The 20504-nt window shown below is 37.4% G+C and overlaps 2 protein-coding genes across 2 annotated transcripts; both read left to right on the plus strand.

Annotated features, from left to right (window-relative positions):
- Positions 1–774: 774 nt before the first annotated feature.
- On the plus strand, positions 775–18093 carry LOC116898161 (protein-lysine methyltransferase METTL21E). Its single transcript, XM_032899537.1, has 4 exons — positions 775–863; positions 10020–10186; positions 10862–10979; positions 17690–18093. The coding sequence occupies exons 1-4, from the start codon at positions 800–802 to the stop codon at positions 18091–18093; spliced, it is 753 nt and encodes a 250-aa protein (XP_032755428.1). The 5' UTR covers positions 775–799.
- A 479-nt stretch (positions 18094–18572) lies between these two features.
- On the plus strand, positions 18573–19053 carry LOC116898486 (high mobility group protein B1-like). The gene is made up of 2 exons (XM_032899732.1): positions 18573–18785; positions 18856–19053. The coding sequence occupies exons 1-2, from the start codon at positions 18573–18575 to the stop codon at positions 19051–19053; spliced, it is 411 nt and encodes a 136-aa protein (XP_032755623.1).
- The last annotated feature ends 1451 nt before the right edge of the window (positions 19054–20504 follow it).

Here is a 20504-nt window from a genome sequence, read left to right on the forward strand (position 1 = left end):
CAGGGTATACAGTAGTGAACGACAAGCTCTGAGGTCAGTCTTGCAAGCATTACCAGAGGCTTCAGCAGCAAACCACAAGCTGTGGATGCTCCTCTTTCACCTTCTGTAAACTCAGCTAACACTTTTAGGTATGTCCAGCCTTAACATTGACCAAATACTCATCTCTAGAAAGACAGGTATACTAAAGACTGCTTCCTTTAATAGGAAAAATGGAAAACTCAGAGGAAAATGTCTTGTTATTCTTTTAGCTCTATGATTTTGATGGTATTATGTAACTTCAGTTTTTATAGTATATAAATTGTAGGGAAATAGCTTGGTTTCTAACTTACAGAGGCATACTACAAAGAAAATTTGGTTATTGGGGAAAGTGTACAGGATCTTTGGAAGAAAGTTTTATATTATTACAGCAGTAGTGGTGTTGTCATATGAAGTCAAATTGAGAAACATCTAATTGTCGTTTTCAGAGACTAACAGTTTAATTACACTAATTTCAATTACATGCTCTAAGTACTTAAGCTTGCTATAAACCTTTGCCTGGGTGCTGTGGACTCATAAAGGTAGGAAGTACCTAAATCACCATCTGGTGGATAAGTTAATTGACATTAATTAATTGACATTAGTTAATTTGGTAATATTTTACTATAATTTTCTCAGCTGCATAAGAAGTTAAACTATTAGGTAAGAATAGTTACACTTACTCTACATTTTGAATTAATTATTGGCATTTGCTATTTTAGTGTATTATTTGCTTATTGTTCAACACATGACCAAGAAAACAGCAACATATTGCTATTCATTAATGCAGCATTTGATGGACCTCACAAAGGTAACCAACAGCATTACTCACAAAGAAACCCACAAAGGTAAATAATTTCATTTCCTGTAATTTGAACAATCATGGGTAGACAAACCATTAATAGACTATAACCCTTTCTTTTGCAGTCTTCATTAATGCCTTAAAGGGAACTAGGGCTTATTAATTGCATATTGTATTTTGGCTTGTGTTTACTAACTCAATGAATAATGTCAAACATTAATGCTCCTGATGATACATTAGGTATAATTTTGGCTGACAATAATAAATTAATTTGTAGAAGACATAAGAAGATTTTAGACTTTTTCTTTGTTCTCCAAAAATGAACATTTTAAAACAGATGCAATACACCAAACACATTATTATGATTATTTTTTAAAAATGTTTGAATGAGAGAGCAAAATAGTTCTATATAACAACTGCATATTTTAATGATGTTTGTGTGAAAGGTGAATTTAGGCTGCAAAATATCTCCAACATGTATTTATTGAATTTTTGACTGTTGATTGAAGGCAAAAATATATGACATAATTGGCTTCTAAATTTAAGAATTGAAATTTGAGTATTTGCAACTGGTCCACCATTTTTACAGTCTTGCATATGAAGTATGGCTTTGCATAGGTTACTACATATAATGATCTTTATTGAGATAAAAGTGCTAACTTTTGTGAACTAGTTTTAATACACATAAAATCATTTTCTATTTTCTTTCTGTCCCTCTTATTTATGTTTACTGTAGATGTTTTCAAATAACTAAAGATCTTTTTTTTTCTATGACCACACCAGGTTTCACAGATGCCTTCTACCCTAAGTGAGTCTATCTCATAGGCAGATAGAGTTGGACACAAATCCACAGCTGGCTGCCTACTTGGTTTAAATGTCAATGCTCTGCAAACCTAAAAGTGTAAATTGTAATATCATAGAGAGCTCAGCCCTTCAGATAGTTTGAATGCAGTTGTAATTTCTGTGTGGTTTACGAATAGAATTATGTAATTTTCATTGCTGCTAGTATCAATTCTTGGTTTTTAATTGTGTACGTGTTGATTTGACAAATTATAGCAGAACTGGAAGTATATCTGGATATGTTTGAGCCAGAGCAAGCATTACAATATTTTATTACAGGAGCAAACACACCTCATAATCATCTATGTAGTCAATTAAAAATGCAAAAGTATTTTCAGATGCAGAGTACTGAGGGGATAAAGTGTGTGTTTTTGCAGCCAAGCCAGATGACATTTTGTTGGCAAGACTTCTACCAAGTAAAGGAACACTGGGTTCTCAAGTACTGAAGGATGTTACCTATCCTCTTACACTTAATATCTTGGGCTTGGAAAAAATGGAGTAAGACCAAAAATTAGTCTTCGTACTTCAGATCTTGTAGAAAGATTTGAGAATTTTTAAGATGCCACATATTTATATTCAGATTGAAACTAGGACTAGGATGAGAACTAAAAATGCGTCCCTGTGTATGTCTAGTGCTACACTGTAATCTAAGTTCTCTAAAATGCCATTTATCCTAGCTATTCTAAGTACATGCCACAGTCCCAGGAGCTGCTTGTACAGGCAGTTGAGTGTTGCAAGATGGCAGCTCCTGAACTCTTCAGTAGTGGAGCAGACTCTATATCCCTACCTAATGTTCTACGATCCCCTTATATCACAATTCCCAAACCTGTTGCTTCAGCTGCTGGCTTGGCATTGTGCACACTGCCTGTGTCTATTTAGTTTTTTCCAGAAGTAATGCCAAAATGGAATTCGTCATGCAAGGGATTTACATGGAATGAATAGTTGTGAGGGATGAATGAACGAACAGAAATAAGGAATGTGAGAGTAGAAGGAGATGGCTAAAGAGTGGGAAGACCTGGGCTGGAGAGATGGCTCGGCGGTTAAGAGCACTGACTGCTTTTTCCAGAGGTCCTGAGTTCAAATCCCAGCAACCACATGGTGGCTCACAACCATCTGTAATGGGATCTGATGCCCTGCTGTACTCATATATAATAAATAAATAAATACATTTAAAAAAAAAAGAGTGGGAAGACCTGTCAACTGTGTCAACTGCAGTACAGATCAAAGAAAAGTATCAAATGGTTTGATACACAATTCCTTGAGCAAAGCTGATTGCTCAAGAAGGCAGTAAGAGTCTTCATGAAGGCAGCAGTCATAGCTGAGAAGCCAACTAGGAGGTGTGTATCTTTGAAGTGGTGATGTACATCACCTCTTGGGGACAGTAACTTGTATTAAATAGAGACATTCCAACTGGAGTTTTGGGACATCTGAGGTGGATTGGACTGATAAATTTAACTTCTTTTTTTTTTTTTTCCCCCGGAGCTGGGGATCGAACCCAGGGCCTTGCACCTGCTAGGCAAGCGCTCTACCACTGAGCTAAATCCCCAACCCCATTAACTTCTTTTTAACATCTTAAATGGATTGTGGGAAATTTGTTTATTTAGCATATATTTATTAAGGTTGCTTTTTAAACATTTAATATGTTTAAAAATGTTCTCATATTTTCATTGTGTCTCCAGCTAGTATAAAAAATATATTGCCCCATACTGTAGCACTACACCCAAGTCCAATCAGGCCAGTCTTGTACAAGGATTCTCTGAGTGTAAATGTCATTTTTCTTTGGGGTGCTTTTTCTTTTTAATTTTAATTTTATTTATTTTATTGGATATTTTATTTACATTTCAAATGTTATTCCCTTTTCTGGTTTCCCATCCTAAGCTCCCTATCCCATCCCCCTTCTTCTATAAGGGTGTTTCCCCTCCCCAACCACCCCCACTTCCCGCCTCCCTACCCTGACATTCCCCTACACTGGGGTGGGGGTGGGGTCCATCCTTGGTAGGACCAAGGGCTTCTCCTCCCACTGGTGCCCAACAAGACCATCCTCTGCTACATATGCAGCTGGAACCATGGGTCTGTCCATGTGTACTCTTTGTGTAGTGGTTTAGTCCCTGGGAGTTCGGGTAGTTTGATATTGTTGTTCTAATGGGGCTGCAAGCCTCTTCAGTTACTTCAACCCTTTCTCTAACTCCTCCAATGGGGACCCCATTCTCAGTTCAATGGTTTGCTGCTAACATTCACCTCTGTATTTGTCATGCTCTGCCTGAGCTTCTTAGGAAACAGCTATATCAGCCTTCTGTCAGTATGCACTTCTTGCCTTCAGCAATATTGTTTAGTTTTGGTGGCTTCATATATATGGGCTGGATCCCCAGATGGAGCAGACTCTGAATGGCTATTACTTCAGTCTCTGCTCCAAACTTTGTCTCCATATCTCCTCCTAGAAATATTTTTGTTTCCCCTTTTAAGAAGGACTGAAGCAGAGGAGAGGAGAGGGAGAGAGAGAAGCCGTGGTAGGACAATGGAGGCTGACATTAAGATTCAGCTCTGTGTATTTACAGGTTGTTATTTATGTTCCTATGGGATGGATGGTACTGGGCTTTGTATGTTTAGGTGGGCAATTATATCTTATCAACTGAATCTAAGGTTATTGTGTTGTGTGTTCATTAATGTGTAGATTTAAGTGTAATGAGTGTGGGGCGACTGGGCTGCCGCAGAATTGGGGTGTGTTTCCGACAAGATATCTAGGAGATATCTTGGGGCACTGAGGTGCTGGATCTAGCGAGGTAAAAGACAACCATACCCTTTATATATTTTTTATGTTTACAACAACAGATGGCGAACTAATGTGATGGGCAAGAATCCACTAGTAATCCTAAGAGTTGAGAGAAAGTTTTTATTTTCTAAGAGGAGGCCAGTGCCATGTTAAGTCATGTGATATCTCAAGCATGGGGAATTTAACAAAGAAAAGGGGAAGTGGCCTGGGCTGGCAGGCTGTAGGTCCCAGGCTGTGTGATAAGTAATGGCAGCTTAGAGAGTTAGAGAGTAAAAGCTGCTTTTTAAAGAAAGTTGTTTAGAAAGTCTTTCAGGATACTCATATTCTTTTTAACATGGGCTCCATGGGAATTTTGGTTGAAATCCTAGTTAGACAAGCTACTTCTTAATTACAGGTATTATTAAAAGGGGATTAAGTTTGCTTTTAGAAAGAAGAGAGTAAAGAGATTACCTGAATCAGGTGGGGATTTTCATCCACGGTTCAGAACTTAGACAGGAAAAAATTAGTCACTACCTCCAAGTAGAGAGTTGTGATCAATGTCTGTAACACCAGAGAGAGTGAATGCAGACATATATTATAGAAGTTATTAAGGTTAAAGAAAAATCTGTGGCTCTGGGTAGAGAGCTTAACAGATGAATATATTTTGATATGGTTTGATATGTTGCTTATTGATATTGGAATTGATAGAAGGTATTTGGTTTGTTTTATGAATTACCCCGCTAAGGCCATGTGGCTCATTGATGCCGGCTAGCAAGGGTTTGTGGTTATTTTTTATATCTACCACAACAGGAAGCTCAGGTTCTTTCAACATGGGCTCCACAGGAATTTTGGGCTAATTCCCTGATAACACAGAGTACAAAAGCCTATCAGGCTCATTGTTTAGCTTACTTCCTTTGTAAAAATTGTTTAATCTTCATAATGGGTGTGACTTTGAGTTTTATGGTTATATTATTACTCTGGGAGAGAGTACAAGATACAAGCTTTTCTGGTTACAGACTAAGGAACACAGTATTTTGGGAGAGAGATTTTGTCTTTGTGTTTTTAAAAAGTGTGATTAGGCTCTGGAAACTTCACAGAGTCATACTGATCAGATTTGATAGAGGTAGACTGCCTGAAAAATTTATTCAGGAGAATCAAACAAAAAGAGATTTAGATTCTAAACTTTTGTCTTGAGAGTTGTGTTTTACAGGGTGTGCCTACTTGGAATCCTGGTCTCAAGGACTTTCAGCTGGGTCCAGTCAGGACACATTAACTACAGTATTTGCTTCATTCTTCCTACCCCTTACTCCCTACCCCCAAGGATATCTCAACGCCCATGTACAGCTTGAAGAAGTTATAGAGGAGTCGTTGCCCCAATTCCCTGGACTTTGGGGGACTGAAAGTGGTTATTCTAAAGTCGTTTTTATGAGGAATTTAGAATTGGTTGTAATTTAATAGGGAGGAATTATCTAGATTGAGTTATATAGTCGTAATCTCATTTGTTAACTAAGTTAAAATCATATCTTTGCTTTGGTATAGAATTTATTTGTTAAAAATTTAAAGTACAAGGTTGAGAGCCAGTCCTTCTATTGATGTCATTATGAACTTCTAAGTTGATTATACATGTGAGTTAAGGGCCAAATAGCAAACATATTGCTGACTTTGTGAGAGTACTTTCAAGATATTATTAAGATATAAAGACAACAATACAGATTGTCTTATATAGGTAGATGGTTTTCAAAAATGTCAGAAATCCACAAAATTTGAGATTTAAAGTTATTTATCTTTTGTTGAGACATATCTGCTCCTAACAGTTCCCCTTTGGTGGATTTAATGAAGAATTTGAACATCTCTACTTTGTGGCTAGGTAGCTACTGGACAAAACTGCCTGTTTCATCTACAGACTAATGCTATCCAGAAAAGGACAAATTATGCAGAATAGTTGTCTGATAAGCTTTGCCAAGACAGGGTGATCAGCCCTTCAAAAATCTGCATTTCAACAGTCTGTCAGTTGATTTTGGGCCAGAAGGTTGAAGACTTGAGCTCACATGTTGCTAACAGGGAACTGTGCTAGTGGAGATTTGTCTCTACAACCTCTCAGTTCTAGAAGCCATGTTAGGCTTCCTATGTGTATAGATATTTGGTCATTCTTAGATTTCTGACGGGGTTGAAGACTGATTATAGTTTCATAGCCGATCAGGCTGTTTAACTCTGGAAATACATATTTTATTGGATAGTTATCAGATAGTATACAAGCTAGCCAAGAAATAATATAGATTTTAAGCCTTTCTTAAGCTGGAATGAATAACTAAGTGTTCTGTTTAACTGATATAGTGATGGACTGGGTGTTGAGTATATCATATGCTTTATAAATTGTAGAATGGTAATAATTGTACTCAATTTATATATAGGTGAAAGGGCTTTTTAACTGGACAAAAAGGGGGAAATGTTGTGGTTTGCCCTGGAGTTATCTGTATTTTGATGCTAATTCCACTGCCCAAGGACAGCTGCCTAGTCATGTACTCAGGAATCAGGTGACTGCACCAGAACCTTCTTCCCATTGAATTTGTAAAATACAGGTGAGGGGCATACAGGATAGAAGGAGGCCTGTCATTGGAGGAAAAGGAAGGATGGGCTGGAGAAAAGTTTGAAGGAAGAGGAGGAGACTGTATGGAGAGGAGGAGAGGAGAGGAAGAGAGAGAAACCGAGGCAGGACAATGGAGGCTGACGTTAAGATTCTGCTCTGTGTATTTTTACAGGTTGTTAGTAATGTTCCTAAGGGATGGATGGTACTGGGCTTTGTATGTTTAGGTGGGCAATTATATCTTATCAATTGAATCTAAAAAAAAAAAAAAAAGAAGAAGAAGAAGGTCTGAAGCATCCACACTTTGGTCATCCTTCTTCTTGAGCTTCATGTGGTCTGTGGATTGTATTTTGGGTAATTCAAGCTTTTGGGCTAATATCCACTTATCAATGAGTGCATACCATGTGTGGATTTTGTGATTGGGTTATCTCACTCAGGATGATATTTTCTTGATTGAACCAATCTATCAGGGAACCCCCATACCACTTCAGAGATGTTTCTTTTTATAATACTTACCAAATGTCATTGGTATTTTATTTTGATCCCAGTATCAATTTCTTAGTTCAACAAATTCTATTTTTTCTTTGTTTTCCACTTGCATCTTGAACAATGTTAATAAGAAAAGATTTTTTTCCTCTACTGTAAAGACATAAAATACACTATCGTTTGAGCTATTTCATTGAAACTAAGCGAACCAGAAGACTTGAAATATTCCTGGAATTTTATGAGGGTTCTGTTATAGTAAAAAAAAAAAAAACCCAAAAAAACAACAACAAAAAACAAGATTTTGATGCTGCCAAAGTATTGAGAATCGTATCTTTTATGCTAGTTTGTGACATTTTACTAATCTGAATACATTTTTAATAACTTTTCTAAAAGTGTACAGCCATGGAATTCTTTGGATAGAAGTCCATGGAGCTTTTCTTTACATAGAAGATTTAGTTGAATGATAGTCTATTTCACTTAGTAGGGTGGATTTTGTTTCATGACGGTCTTAAATGGAAGTTCAAATTCACTTGTCATAGCTATTTTCCTCTTTTTTGTGTGCCTCTGTGTTCTAACCTTCTTTTATTTTATTGTTTCTACTGACTTTAAAGATAGAATAGGGGATAGATACAGACTTTTGGTTCTGAAGGCTGCAGTCCAGCAGCAGAGATGATTCACTGCTGAATTCTTCTAAAGAAAAGCATCATTTAAATGTGGCAGAACTGTGCTATTTTTCACATCACATTTGTAATTTCTGGTGTTCTCAGGAGAACAAGAACACCTGGTAGATTTTTAAAACCCCATTAGCAAAGATTAATAGCTTTAAATTGGTACAGAATGTTTTGTATGAAAAATCTTTAAAGTAGATAAATCTAGGATAATGACATAATTGTAAAGCAATTCATTGATTATGTCTTTTTTTAATATATATTACTTCACTACTTTGGCTAGCCACTGTTCCCTGTGGATCCTCTGGGATTTTAATTTTTAATCATAAAATTATTTAATTTTAATTATAATAGAACATTTATATATGTTGCTAAAATTTCATATGCTTGTAGAGCTAGTTGATGTCACTATCAAAATGAAATATGTTCTTTTTTTTTCCAGAAAGACAAAGTGAAAAGTCAGAGACACATTTGCTGTCATTCACTTGTTAGATAACAGCACTAATATAGTCAACTCACCTTTAAAATAACACTAATGTGCAAAATCAGATACATCAGACTCTACAAGTAAAGTTTCACTAGTCAAATTTTTATATCAAAGGCTGGAACTCCTAGAGACTCCCTTCAGATTTGATGTGCTCTAACATGTACTGATCCCTGGTATCTTAAGTGATTTGTCGAAGGACTATGATGTTTATAAGGAGTAGACAAGGAGGCTCAAGAGGAGGAATTCAGCTAAGGTGAAGGAAGCAATTAACATCTCTCATTTTCCCTAATGAATGTCTACGGCAAATGTTGATGCTGTCACCATGTCATTCTCAGCAAACCAAGTGTATGTAGTGAGATGAAAGTTAAAGTTCACATAAAACATATTACCAGCATTATTTCGTTCCTGAATATAAATGGTTATGGTTGCTTAAGAAGAGTTTCAGATAAATATATTGAAAGACACCATTCTTGGTGAAGAATAGACATTGCTCATCTTTTTGCTTTCTATGCACTTCTATGTAGTAGTAGATGTTATGATGCTATGCATAGGACCAAAATAACAACGTATGAACACTCAATTATAAACAGCACAGGGGTATATTGTTGGGTAGAGTTAAGTATCTTTGTTTTTCTGAAGAACCAGAGATCATAAAGCATAGATTACTAAATATTATCGAGAGATTTGGAGTTTTACTGTGTAGTTGCTATAGAAGTCAAGATTGGTACTCCATCACCGACCTTCCTTTTAATCCAGTTTAAGCCAGTGAAGGCCCTTAAGATATGTTTTTTTCAAAAAGTATATCAGTTATTTTGTGCTTCATTTAGTGTTGCAGAAATGGATGGTGGTGATATCAATTCCAGTAAACATCATAGAGAAGATGAGCCCTGACATGTGAAAAGTTAGGTTAAATTGTCAACCATTTTTATTCTTATATTGTTTTTAAGTTGAGTGATGAGGGCATGCCACTGAGTAAGGTTTTGTATGAAGGCAAGAGGACAACTGGGGAAATCAGTTCTTTTTCTACTATGTGGATTCTATAGATTGAATTTAGGTCTTCAGCTTGGCCACAAGCTTATTTACCAACTGGGCCATCTTACTGTCCCAATAGTTTTAAGCGGTTTGCTATTTTATTTCATCTAATATCAATGACCATTCAGCAGTCCCTTGAATGAGAAAGACTACATTTTTCTTACAAGATACGTTTCACTGGGTTTTCTTTTTATAGACTTAAAAATACCGTTTTTATTATTTTTGTAAGCATTTAGGAAAATCTTGATTAAACCTTAAATCTAGATTCCTCATATGAGGAAAACCATGTAATATTTACCTTGTGGGCCTGACTTATTTCATTTATCATGAAACCACTGCTTTTGTTTTTCTTTCAGAGACCAGAGACAATGATGATGACAAGCAGGTGGTCACAGAGATCATGGCAAGAAGTTTTATTCCAACTCTGATAACGACAGTTTCTTGGGAAGGCTTTCACTTTGCTGGTCATGAGATTCAGATTACTGAAGGCAAAGATTCTTATGGTGCATTTGTCTGGCCATCGGTATAATTTCTTACAAATTTGCTGTACCCAATTACTTCCCAGGTTCATTCATTCTACTTGGAAGAGGGGAGCAGGTTGCAAGATTCTATTCTGTGATCTTAGACAACACTACAATTTAGTGTTGGAACAGTTTGCGTCCAACAATTAAATTTGTTTTTGACTTTATCAACATTTGTAGGCTAAATAAATAAATTTCTTCAGTTTTATGATTATGAGAGATGAGTAAATGTTTTTATTTCCCATTTTATTGGCTCTGTTTGAGTTAAGCAAGCATAAAGAATATCTATATTCAACTCATAAACAGGATACTCTTAAAGGGTACTACTCCTTTGTCAGTAATATCATGAAAGGTGGCAGACCACCAGTACCCCTATGCCAACCTCACACATTACTTAAAATTCTCTAGATTTGTTAAAGTTTAAAGATGGGTAATTTAAAACAACCATATTCTGTATTTTCACTCATTTCTGTATCTCTCTCTCTTTCTTTCTTATTAAACTTTTCTAGCAAGTCAAAATGTTGAGCCATTGGAGTATGTACTTCTGATGATATGATATGAACATTCATAAATTTCCTTATATCCACATATGCACACATGAAGATCATAATATTTATGGTGTATTTAATTTTAGTTTTAATTTTACTGTAATTACTCTTTCCTCTCAATTTTCACAGGCCCTTGTTCTGTGTTATTTCCTGGAAACACATGCCGAGCAATATAACATGGTTGATAAAAATGTGATTGAAATTGGAGCTGGGACAGGGCTTGTCTCCATTGTGGCAAGTTTGCTTGGTAAGTAGGTATGTTTTTATTGAATGAAATTGGTCAGAATATCAATGACAAAATATTAGTTACTTTTTTTCCCAAGTGTACTATGATTTGGGCTTATGTGTAACTCTTTAATTGTTTAAAACATACTTCATCAGGCAGGAAATAATCAAACTCAGAGCTGAAATCAACCAAATAGAAACAAAAAGGACCATAGAAAGAATCAACAGAACCAAAAGTTGGTTCTTTGAGAAAATCAACAAGATAGATAAACCCTTAGCCAGACTAACGAGAGGACTCAGAGAGTGTGTCCAAATTAACAAAATCAGAAATGAAAAGGGAGACATAACTACAGATTCAGAGGAAATTCAAAAAATCATCAGATCTTAGTATAAAAGCCTATATTCAGCAAAACTTGAAAATCTGCAGGAAATGAACAATTTCCTAGACAGATACCAGCTACCAAAGTTAAATCAGGAACAGATAAACCAGTTAAACAACCCCATAACTCCTAAGGAAATAGAAGCAGTCATTAAAGGTATCCCAACCAAAAAGAGCCCAGGTCCAGACGGGTTTAGTGCAGAATTCTATCAGACCTTCATAGAAGACCTCATACCAATATTATCCAAATTATTTCACAAAATTGAAACAGATGGAGCACTACCGAATTCCTTCTATGAAGCCACAATTACTCTTATACCTAAACCACACAAAGACCCAACAAAGAAAGAGAACTTCAGACCAATTTCCCTTATGAATATCGACACAAAAATACTCAATAAAATTCTGGCAAACCAAATCCAAGAGCGCATCAAAACAATCATCCACCATGATCAAGTAGGCTTCATCCCAGGCATGCAGGGATGGTTTAATATACGGAAAACCATCAACGTGATCCATTATATAAACAAACTGAAAGAACAAAACCACATGATCATTTCATTAGGTGCTGAGAAAGCATTTGACAAAATTCAACACCCTTTCATGATAAAAGTCCTGGAAAGAATAGGAATTCAAGGCCCATACCTAAACATAGTAAAAGCCATATACAGCAAACCAGTTGCTAACATTAAACTAAATGGAGAGAAACTTGGAGCAATCCCACGAAAATCAGGGACTAGAAAAGGCTGCCCACTCTCTCCCTACTTATTCAATATAGTTCGTGAACTTCTAGCCAGAGCAATCAGACAACAAAAAGAGGTCAAGGGGATACAGATCGGAAAAGAAGAAGTCAAAATATCACTATTTGCAGATGATATGATAGTATATTTAAGTGATCCCAAAAGTTCCACCAGAGAACTACTAAAGCTGATAAACAACTTCAGCCAAGTGGCTGGGTATAAAATTAACTCAAAAAATCAGTAGCCTTCCTCTACACAAAAGAGAAACAAGCCGAGAAAGGGAAACAACACCCTTCATAATAGACCCAAATAATATAAAGTACCTCGGTGTGACTTTAACCAAGCAAGTAAAAGATCTGTACAATAAGAACTTCAAGACTCTGAAGAAAGAAATTGAAGAAGACCTCAGAAGATGGTAAGATCTCCCATGCTCATGGATTGGCAGGATTAATATAGTAAAAATGGCCATTTTACCAAAAGCGATCTACAGATTCAATGCAATCCCCATCAAAATACCAATCCATTCCTTCAAAGAGTTAGACAGAACAATTTGCAAATTCATCTGGAATAACAAAAAACCCAGGATAGCTAAAACTATCCTCAACAATAAAAGGACTTCAGGGGGAATCACTATCCCTGAACTCAAGCAGTATTACAGAGCAATAGTGATAAAAACTGCATGGTATTGGTACAGAGACAGACAGATAGGCCAATGGAACAGAATTGAAGACCCAGAAATGAACCCACACACCTATGGTCACTTGATTTTTGACAAAGGAGCCAAAACCATCCAATGGAAAAAAGATAGCATTTTCAGCAAATGGTGCTGGTTCAACTGGAGGTCAACATGTAGAAGAATGCAGATTGATCCATGCTTATCACCTGTACAAAGCTTAAGTCCAAGTGGATCAAGGACCTCCACATCAAACCAGATACACTCAAACTAATAGAAGAAAAACTAGGGCAGCATCTCGAACCCATGGGTACTGGAAAAAATTTCCTGAACAAAACACCAATGGCTTATGCTCTAAGATCAAGAGTCGACAAATGGGATCTCATAAAACTGTAAAGCTTCTGTAAGGCAAAGGACACTGTGGTTAGGACAAAACGGCAACCAACAGATTGGGAAAAGATCTTTACCAATCCTACAACAGATAGAGGCCTTATATCCAAAATATACAAAGAACTCAAGAAGTTAGACTGCACGGGGTTGGGGATTTAGCTCAGTGGTTAGAGCGCTTGCCTAGGAAGCGCAAGGCCCTGGGTTCGGTCCCCAGCTCCGAAAAAAAAGAAAAAAAAAAAAGAAGTTAGACTGCAGGGAGACAAATAACCCTATTAAAAATGAGGTACAGAACTAAACAAAGAATTCACAGCTGAGGAATGCTGAATGGCTGAGAAACACCCAAAAAAAATGTTCAACATCTTTAGTCATAAGGAAATGCAAATCAAAACAACCCTGAGATTTTCACCTCACACCAGTGAGAATGGCTAAGATCAAAACTCAGGGACAGCAAATGCTGGCGAGGATGTGGAGAAAGAGGAACACTCCTCCATTGTTGGTGGGATTGCAGACTGGTACAACCATTCTGGAAATCAGTCTGGAGGTTCCTCAGAAAATTGGACATTGAACACCTGAGGATCCAGCTATACCTCTCTTGGGCATATACCCAAAAGATGCCCCAACATATAAAAAAGTCACGTGCTCCACTATGTTCATAGCAGCCTTATTTATAATAGCCAGAAGCTGGAAAGAACCCAGATGCCCTTCAACAGAGAAATGGATACAGAAAATGTGGTACATCTACACAATGGAATATTACTCAGCTATCAAAAACAATGACTTTATGAAATTCGTAGGCAAATGGTTGGAACTGGAAAATATCATCCTGAGTGAGGTAACCCAATCACAGAAAAACACACATGGTATGCACTCATTGATAAATAAATAAATAAATGCTTGAATTACCCTAGATGCCTAGAACACATGAAACTCTAGACGGATGATCAAAATGTGAATGCTTCACTCCTTCTTTAAAAGGGGAACAAGAATACCCTTGGCAGGTAATAGAGCGGCAAAGATTAAAACAGACACAGAAGGAACACCCATTCAGAGCCTGCCCCACATGCATATACAGCCATCCAATTAGACAAGATGGATGAAGCAAAGAAGTGCAGGCTGACAGGAGCCGGATATAGATCTCTCCTGAGAGACACAGCCAGAATACAGCAAATACAGAGGCGAATGCCAGCAGCAAACCACTGAACTGAGAACAGGACCCCCGTTGAAGGAATCAGAGAAAGAACTGGAAGAGCTTGAAGGGGCTCAAGACCCCATATGAACAACAATGCCAAGCAACCAGAACTTCCAGGGACTAAGCCACTACCTAAAGACTATACATGGACTGACCCTGGACTCTGACCTCATAGGTAGCATTGAATATCCTAGTAAGAGCACCAGTGGAAGGGGAAGCCCTGGGTCCTGCTAAGACTGAACCCCCAGTGAACGTGATTGTTGGCGGGAGGGCAACAATGGGGGGAGGATGGGGAGGGGAACACTGATAAAGAAGGGGTTAGGGGGATGTTGGCCCGTAAACCGTGAAAGGGAATAACACTCGAAATGTAAATAAGAAATACTCAAGTTAATAAAAAAAAAAAACATACTTCATCAAGAAACTCCACCAATGTTAATGTTTCTTTGCTGGATTCTTTCTAGCATTTTGTGTTTAAGTAATTTTAAATTTTCCTGTGGAATGTGAACTTCAAAGTCTAGGTAGGGGGTGAACTTAATGACCCTGCTAGATTCTTCGGGAGTCTTGGAGTCCTACCATTTTATGAATATGTTAAAATAGGGAAGGAGTACTAGAAATCACATGAAGCTATAGCTCTCCTTTGATTTTTTTAGAATCTTGTCCTTGGATTTGTTTTTACATTTCCATTTTCAATTTATGACCTCCGGTTCTCTCACCATCATCTTTTCCAAATGAATGAGCAGTACTATCTTTTGGCATGGCTTTCGTGGTTTAGCTCAGTATTTGTTGTTCTTATATATTTCATTTTCATTTGAGTGCCTTCTCTGAAGTTCACTGCCCCAATCTATCTTAATTACTCTGGTCTTCAGAAATACAAACCCATGGCTTTAAAATCTTGAGAGGAATTAAAGATTTAGTAATTTGCAACTTTCTAATTACAGAAGAAATACAGGACCCTTGACATCCTTCCCAATACTGAAATAAAAATTTCTTCTACCTGCATGCTGTTTCCGATAGTGTGGTTAGAGTCAGGGACTCTATTCAGTATCAGTTGAATCCCTCCTGTTCTAGGAACAGAGTCTGTATTTTGGGGAAGCCATTTGGTTCCTTAAGAAGAATTGATTTCTCTAGTGTGTTTGTTTAACTTGAGACAAATATAAAAAGGGATGAGCTTCATTTGATCAGTATCCTGAAATTGGCAATGTCTGTGTCTGTAAAGACAAAGGTACTTTCAACACATTATGGGCAAGATGAATTCCTTACCTTGGGATTTTAAAAAGGTTTGTTGAAAATTAGATTCAGCTACAATAAAATGTGAAGGTTAATATTTCTAGAATTCTATCAATGACTATTTCCCTTCCATTTTAATTTCCACAAGTATATTATTGTAACTGATGTGAAGAGATATCCAACGTGTGACTGGTAAATGGTTCTGTTCATTCTGAGCAAACTTCTTATTCAGTTGTGGCTTCCCATCCCTTATCCTAGTTTGTACTGTGTGTTACTATGGTTTTCCCCAATTCTAGCTTTATTTATAAGTTACTTTTAGGTTCTGTTACTGTTCAAAATTCACTTTAAGAACCAAATTTCTAGAAATTAGCTGCTGCCAAGGTCCTTCCTGAAAAGGGCACTGATCTTCCCTCACACCTCAGAAACCGCTTCTGACTTCTTCCTGTAAGCATTCTGTCCTGCCCCTAGGACCTTTGACTTTAAGACTGTATGTGTATATATCTCCTGGTAGGAAGATTTATGCTTAGAATGGAGGCAAAGTAAAACTGGCCATAAACATCCCTGTACTTTTTCATGGGATAAACTGAAAAAAATTGTCATTCCTTCCTCTACTCATATGAATACCTCCTGTTCAGCCATAGATTATCCTATATTACATATATGTCTTTGTTCCTACGTGAAAGGTTCAGAATTTTTTCTTTCTGACTCTTGATGATCACATTTATTAGAGGGTTGGAAAAAATATAAATCGACTTTTGGAAGAATCTTTTTTTAAAGTTTTATTATTTATTTAATGTATATGAATACATTGTAGCTGTCTTCAGACACAACAGAAGAGGGCATCAGATCTCATTACAGATGGTTGTGAGCCACCATGTGGTTGCTGGGAATTGAACTCAGGACCTCTGGAAGAGCAGTCAGTGCTCTTAACCGCTGAGTCACCTCTCTAGCCCGACTTTTGGAAGAATCTTAATATCAACATGTATACACACCCCTCTCTTTAGATGTCTTGTACACTTAAAGAAGTGATTGTTCAAAGTTCTCTATTTTCTTGTACAGGCTAAATCCTGTGCTTCAGACAACTCTTAGTGGAAGGATGACTAATGGAATACCAACTTTAGAGACAAAGAATATTGGAATATTCCACTTTGTTGAATTACTTATATCTTTATATGTCTTTACATTGATTTCTATAGCAGCAACCATTCTTTACAAGTCATCCAGTATCATATTCTACCAGTGTTTATTAGTAGGTGATCTGCTTGTAAGTCCTGACTCATTTCTCCACCTAGATTTGTTCCTCTAAATTGCACTGAGGGATTCCAGGAACAACTTTGTGGTACTTGTCCTAGTTAAGGCTCTGTTGCTGTGATAAACACCATGACCAACAACTTGGGGAGGAAAAAGGTCATTTCATTTACAGCTCTCAGGTCACAGTTCATCACTGAGAGAAGTCAAGGATCAGAACACAAGGCAGGACACTGAGACAAGAACTCATAAAGAGGCCAGGGAAGAGAGCTACTTGTTGACTTGGTAGTCAGAGCTTGCTTAGCCTGTTTTCTTACACAACTAAGGACCACTTTCTCAGGGGTGTCTCCATCTACAGTGATGGAGATTCCTACATTGATCCTTAATTAAGAACATGTCCCCACAAACCTACTCACAGGACAGTTTTCTGGAAGCATTTATCAAGTTGACAGGAAACTAGCCAGCATAGTATTGGTAGTTTGTCACTACCCTATGTCATTCACCGAGTTTCAAAGCATGCAAAATCTTAGGACCCTTTTCAAAAGTATCTATTGGTTTTCAGCAGTGACCTTGAGATATTCTTTTTCTTGCGGTCATTTCCCCCTGTTCTGTAATAGCTAAATGGAGAACGGTGATTGGCTGGACAAAAACTCAGGGGTTCAGCAAAATAGAGAAGTACTGTGAGATTCTAATTTGTTGTTCTTTTAAAAAGAGGGGCACAGAAGTATTTTGGAGTCCATTCTGAAAAGCATATTTTTTCTGTATGTGCTTCCAGTCTTTTCTTTGGATCTAGCAGTTGTGAAGAATCTCAGAGTGCATATTGGTTTGAAACCCGGCTGACATTATTCCAGGAGGATCATCTTTCATACAAACCTCTTTTTCACAGGTGCTCGTGTGATTGCTACAGACTTACCTGAATTACTTGGAAACCTGCAATATAATATTTCCAGAAACACCAAAACAAAATGCAAGCACTTACCTCAGGTCAAAGAATTGTCCTGGGGAGTAGCATTAGACAGGAATTTCCCCAGGTCTTCCAATAACTTTGACTACATCCTGGCAGCAGATGTTGTCTATGCCCATCCATTCCTGGAGGAGCTTCTCATGACCTTTGACCATCTCTGCAGAGAAACTACCATTATCCTTTGGGCTATGAGATTCAGGCTAGAAAAAGAAAATAAATTCGTAGATAAATTTAAGGAACTGTTTGACCTGGAAGAAATTTCTAGTTTCCCTAGCTTGAATATTAAGTTGTACAAAGCTATGAAAAAAAATTGGAGGCGTGCATAATGCATCAGGACTGTGAATGAGGACATGAGCATGCCAAGGTAGTTTCTAGTAAATCATTAGTTTAAAGAAGACACACACACACACACACACACACACACACACACTATTGGGAAAGTAAAAAGTAACTCTAAACTTACCTTGTTGTAGGCAAGAATGTTTACATACACACAGTAGGTGTAGGATTAAGATAATTTGTTCCCGAGGCTGCGTCTGGCTCCCGCTCTCATAGCCATTGCAGTACATTGAGCTCCACAGAGACAGCGCCCTGGCAAGCGAGAGCCGGACGGGCACTGGGTGACTCTGTGCCTCACCAAGGAAAATCAACTAAACATGGGCAAAGGAGATCCTAAGAAGCCGAGAGGCAAAATGTCCTCATATGCATTCTTTGTGCAAACCTGCCAGGAGGAGCACAAGAAGCACCGGATGTTTCTGTCAACTTCTCAGAGTTCTCCAAGAAATGCTCAGACAGGTGGAAGGCCATGCCTGCTAAAGAAAAGGGGAAAGATATGGCAAAGGCTGATAAGGCTCGTTATGAAAGAGAAATGAAAACCTACATCACCCCCACCACCAAAGGGGAGACCAAAAAGAAGTTCCAGGACCCTAAATGCCCCCAAGAGGCCTCCTTCAGCCTCTTCTTGTTCTGTTCTGAGTACTGCCCAAAACCAAAGGCGAGCATCCTGGCTTACCCAATGGTGATGTTGCAAAGAAACTAGGAGAGATGTGGAACAACACTGCCACGGATGACAAGCAGCCTATGAGAAGGAAGCTAGGCTGAAGAAGTACGAGAGGGGTATTGCTGCCTACAGAGCTAAAGGAAAACCTGATGCAGCAAAAAAGGGCGTGGTCAAGGCTGAGAAGAGCAGGAAAAAGAAGGAAGAGGAAGACGACAAGGAGGATGAAAAGGATGAGGAAGAGGAGGAAGAAGAGGAAGGCGAAGATGAAGAAGATAATAATGAATAAGTTGGTTCTAGCACAGTTTTTTTTCTTGTCTATAAAGCATTTAACCCCCCTGTATACAACTCACTTCTTTTAAAGAAAAAATTGAAATGTAAGGCTGTGTAAGATTTGTTTTTAAACTGTACAGTGTCTATTTTTGTATAGTTAACACACTACAGAATGCGTTTTTAGATAGCCCTGTCCTGGTGGTATTTTCAATAGCCACTAACCTTGCCTGGTACAGTCTGGGGGGTGTAAATTGGCATGGAAATTAAAGCAGGTTCTTGTGCACAGCACAAATTAGTTATATACAGGGACAGTAGTTTGATTTTTGGTTTCTTTCTTCTTCTTCTTCTTTTTTTTTGTTCTTTTCTTTTGGTTTTATATATATTTTTTCCATCTTCAGTTGTCTCTGATGCAGCTTATATGAAGATAATTGTTGTTCTGTTAACTGAATACCACTCTGTAATTGCAAAAAAATTGAGGCTGTTTTGTTGACATTCTGAATGCTTCTAAGTAAATACATTTTTTTTCTTAAAAATAAAAAAGGATAGTTCGTTCCCAAATTTTTTCAGCCTTCTAATTGCATGGTAACACAAACTTTCAGCAACACTACACTATTCTCATTGAAAAATGGCAATTTTCAATAGTGATGTCTCTAAACAAATGCTACTAATTTTATTTCTTTTTGAAAACTATAACTTAGATTGGCCTTGAACTTGAAATCTTGCCTCAGCCTCCTTGAGTTCTACAGGTAATACCACACCATCCATGTTATTAAGCCTTTTAAATCAATCAGAAATGAGACTGGTAAAACTCTCAACAATAAAAAAGGACTTAAAGGAATCACTATCCCTGAACTTAGGAAGATAAAAAACTGCATGGTATTGTACAGAGACAGACAGATAGACCTTTTGAAGACCCAGAAATGAACCCCACACCTATGGTAATTTTTTTTTTGACAAAGGGCCAAATCCATCCAATGGAAAAAGATAGCAGGCTTTGAGGTCAACATGTCCAGATCGATCCATGCTTATCTCATTCAAAAATGGAAAAAATTTCCTGAACAAAACACCAATAGTGATGCTCTAAGATCAGAATCGACAAATGGGATCTCTCAAAAACCAAAGCTTCTGTAAGGCAAAAGACACTGTGGTTGGGACAAAAAACAAAACCAACAGATTGGGAAAAACAGATAGAGGCCTTATATCCAAAATATACAAAGAACTCAAAAGTTAGACCTAATTTAAAAATTGGGGTTCAAGCTAAAAGAATTCTTTTGAGAAACACCCAAAGAAATGTTCAACATCTTTAACTGCTCAAAACAAGATTTCACCTCACACCAGGAGAATGGCTAAGATCAAAACTTGAAATCTTGCCATTGTTGGTGGGGTTGCAGACAACCATTCTGGAAATCAATCTGGAGGTTCTCAGAAAATTGAATATTATTAAACTTGAGGATCAGCACCTCTCTT

Source organism: Rattus rattus, chromosome 4, assembly GCF_011064425.1.
Source record: "Rattus rattus isolate New Zealand chromosome 4, Rrattus_CSIRO_v1, whole genome shotgun sequence".
NCBI lineage: Eukaryota > Metazoa > Chordata > Mammalia > Rodentia > Muridae > Rattus > Rattus rattus.

Excerpts from the sequence above, each read along its gene's own strand:
- LOC116898161 (XM_032899537.1), top strand. The coding sequence starts at position 800 with ATGCAGCATTTGATGGACCTCACAAAGGTAACCAACAGCATTACTCAC. Across the intron at positions 864-10,019 it reads TCACAAAGAAACCCACAAAG|AGACCAGAGACAATGATGAT; the intron begins GTAAATAATTTC and ends TTTTTCTTTCAG. Across the intron at positions 10,980-17,689 it reads CATTGTGGCAAGTTTGCTTG|GTGCTCGTGTGATTGCTACA; the intron begins GTAAGTAGGTAT and ends TCTTTTTCACAG.
- LOC116898486 (XM_032899732.1), top strand. The coding sequence starts at position 18,573 with ATGCCTGCTAAAGAAAAGGGGAAAGATATGGCAAAGGCTGATAAGGCT. Across the intron at positions 18,786-18,855 it reads GCATCCTGGCTTACCCAATG|GAAGCTAGGCTGAAGAAGTA; the intron begins GTGATGTTGCAA and ends GCCTATGAGAAG.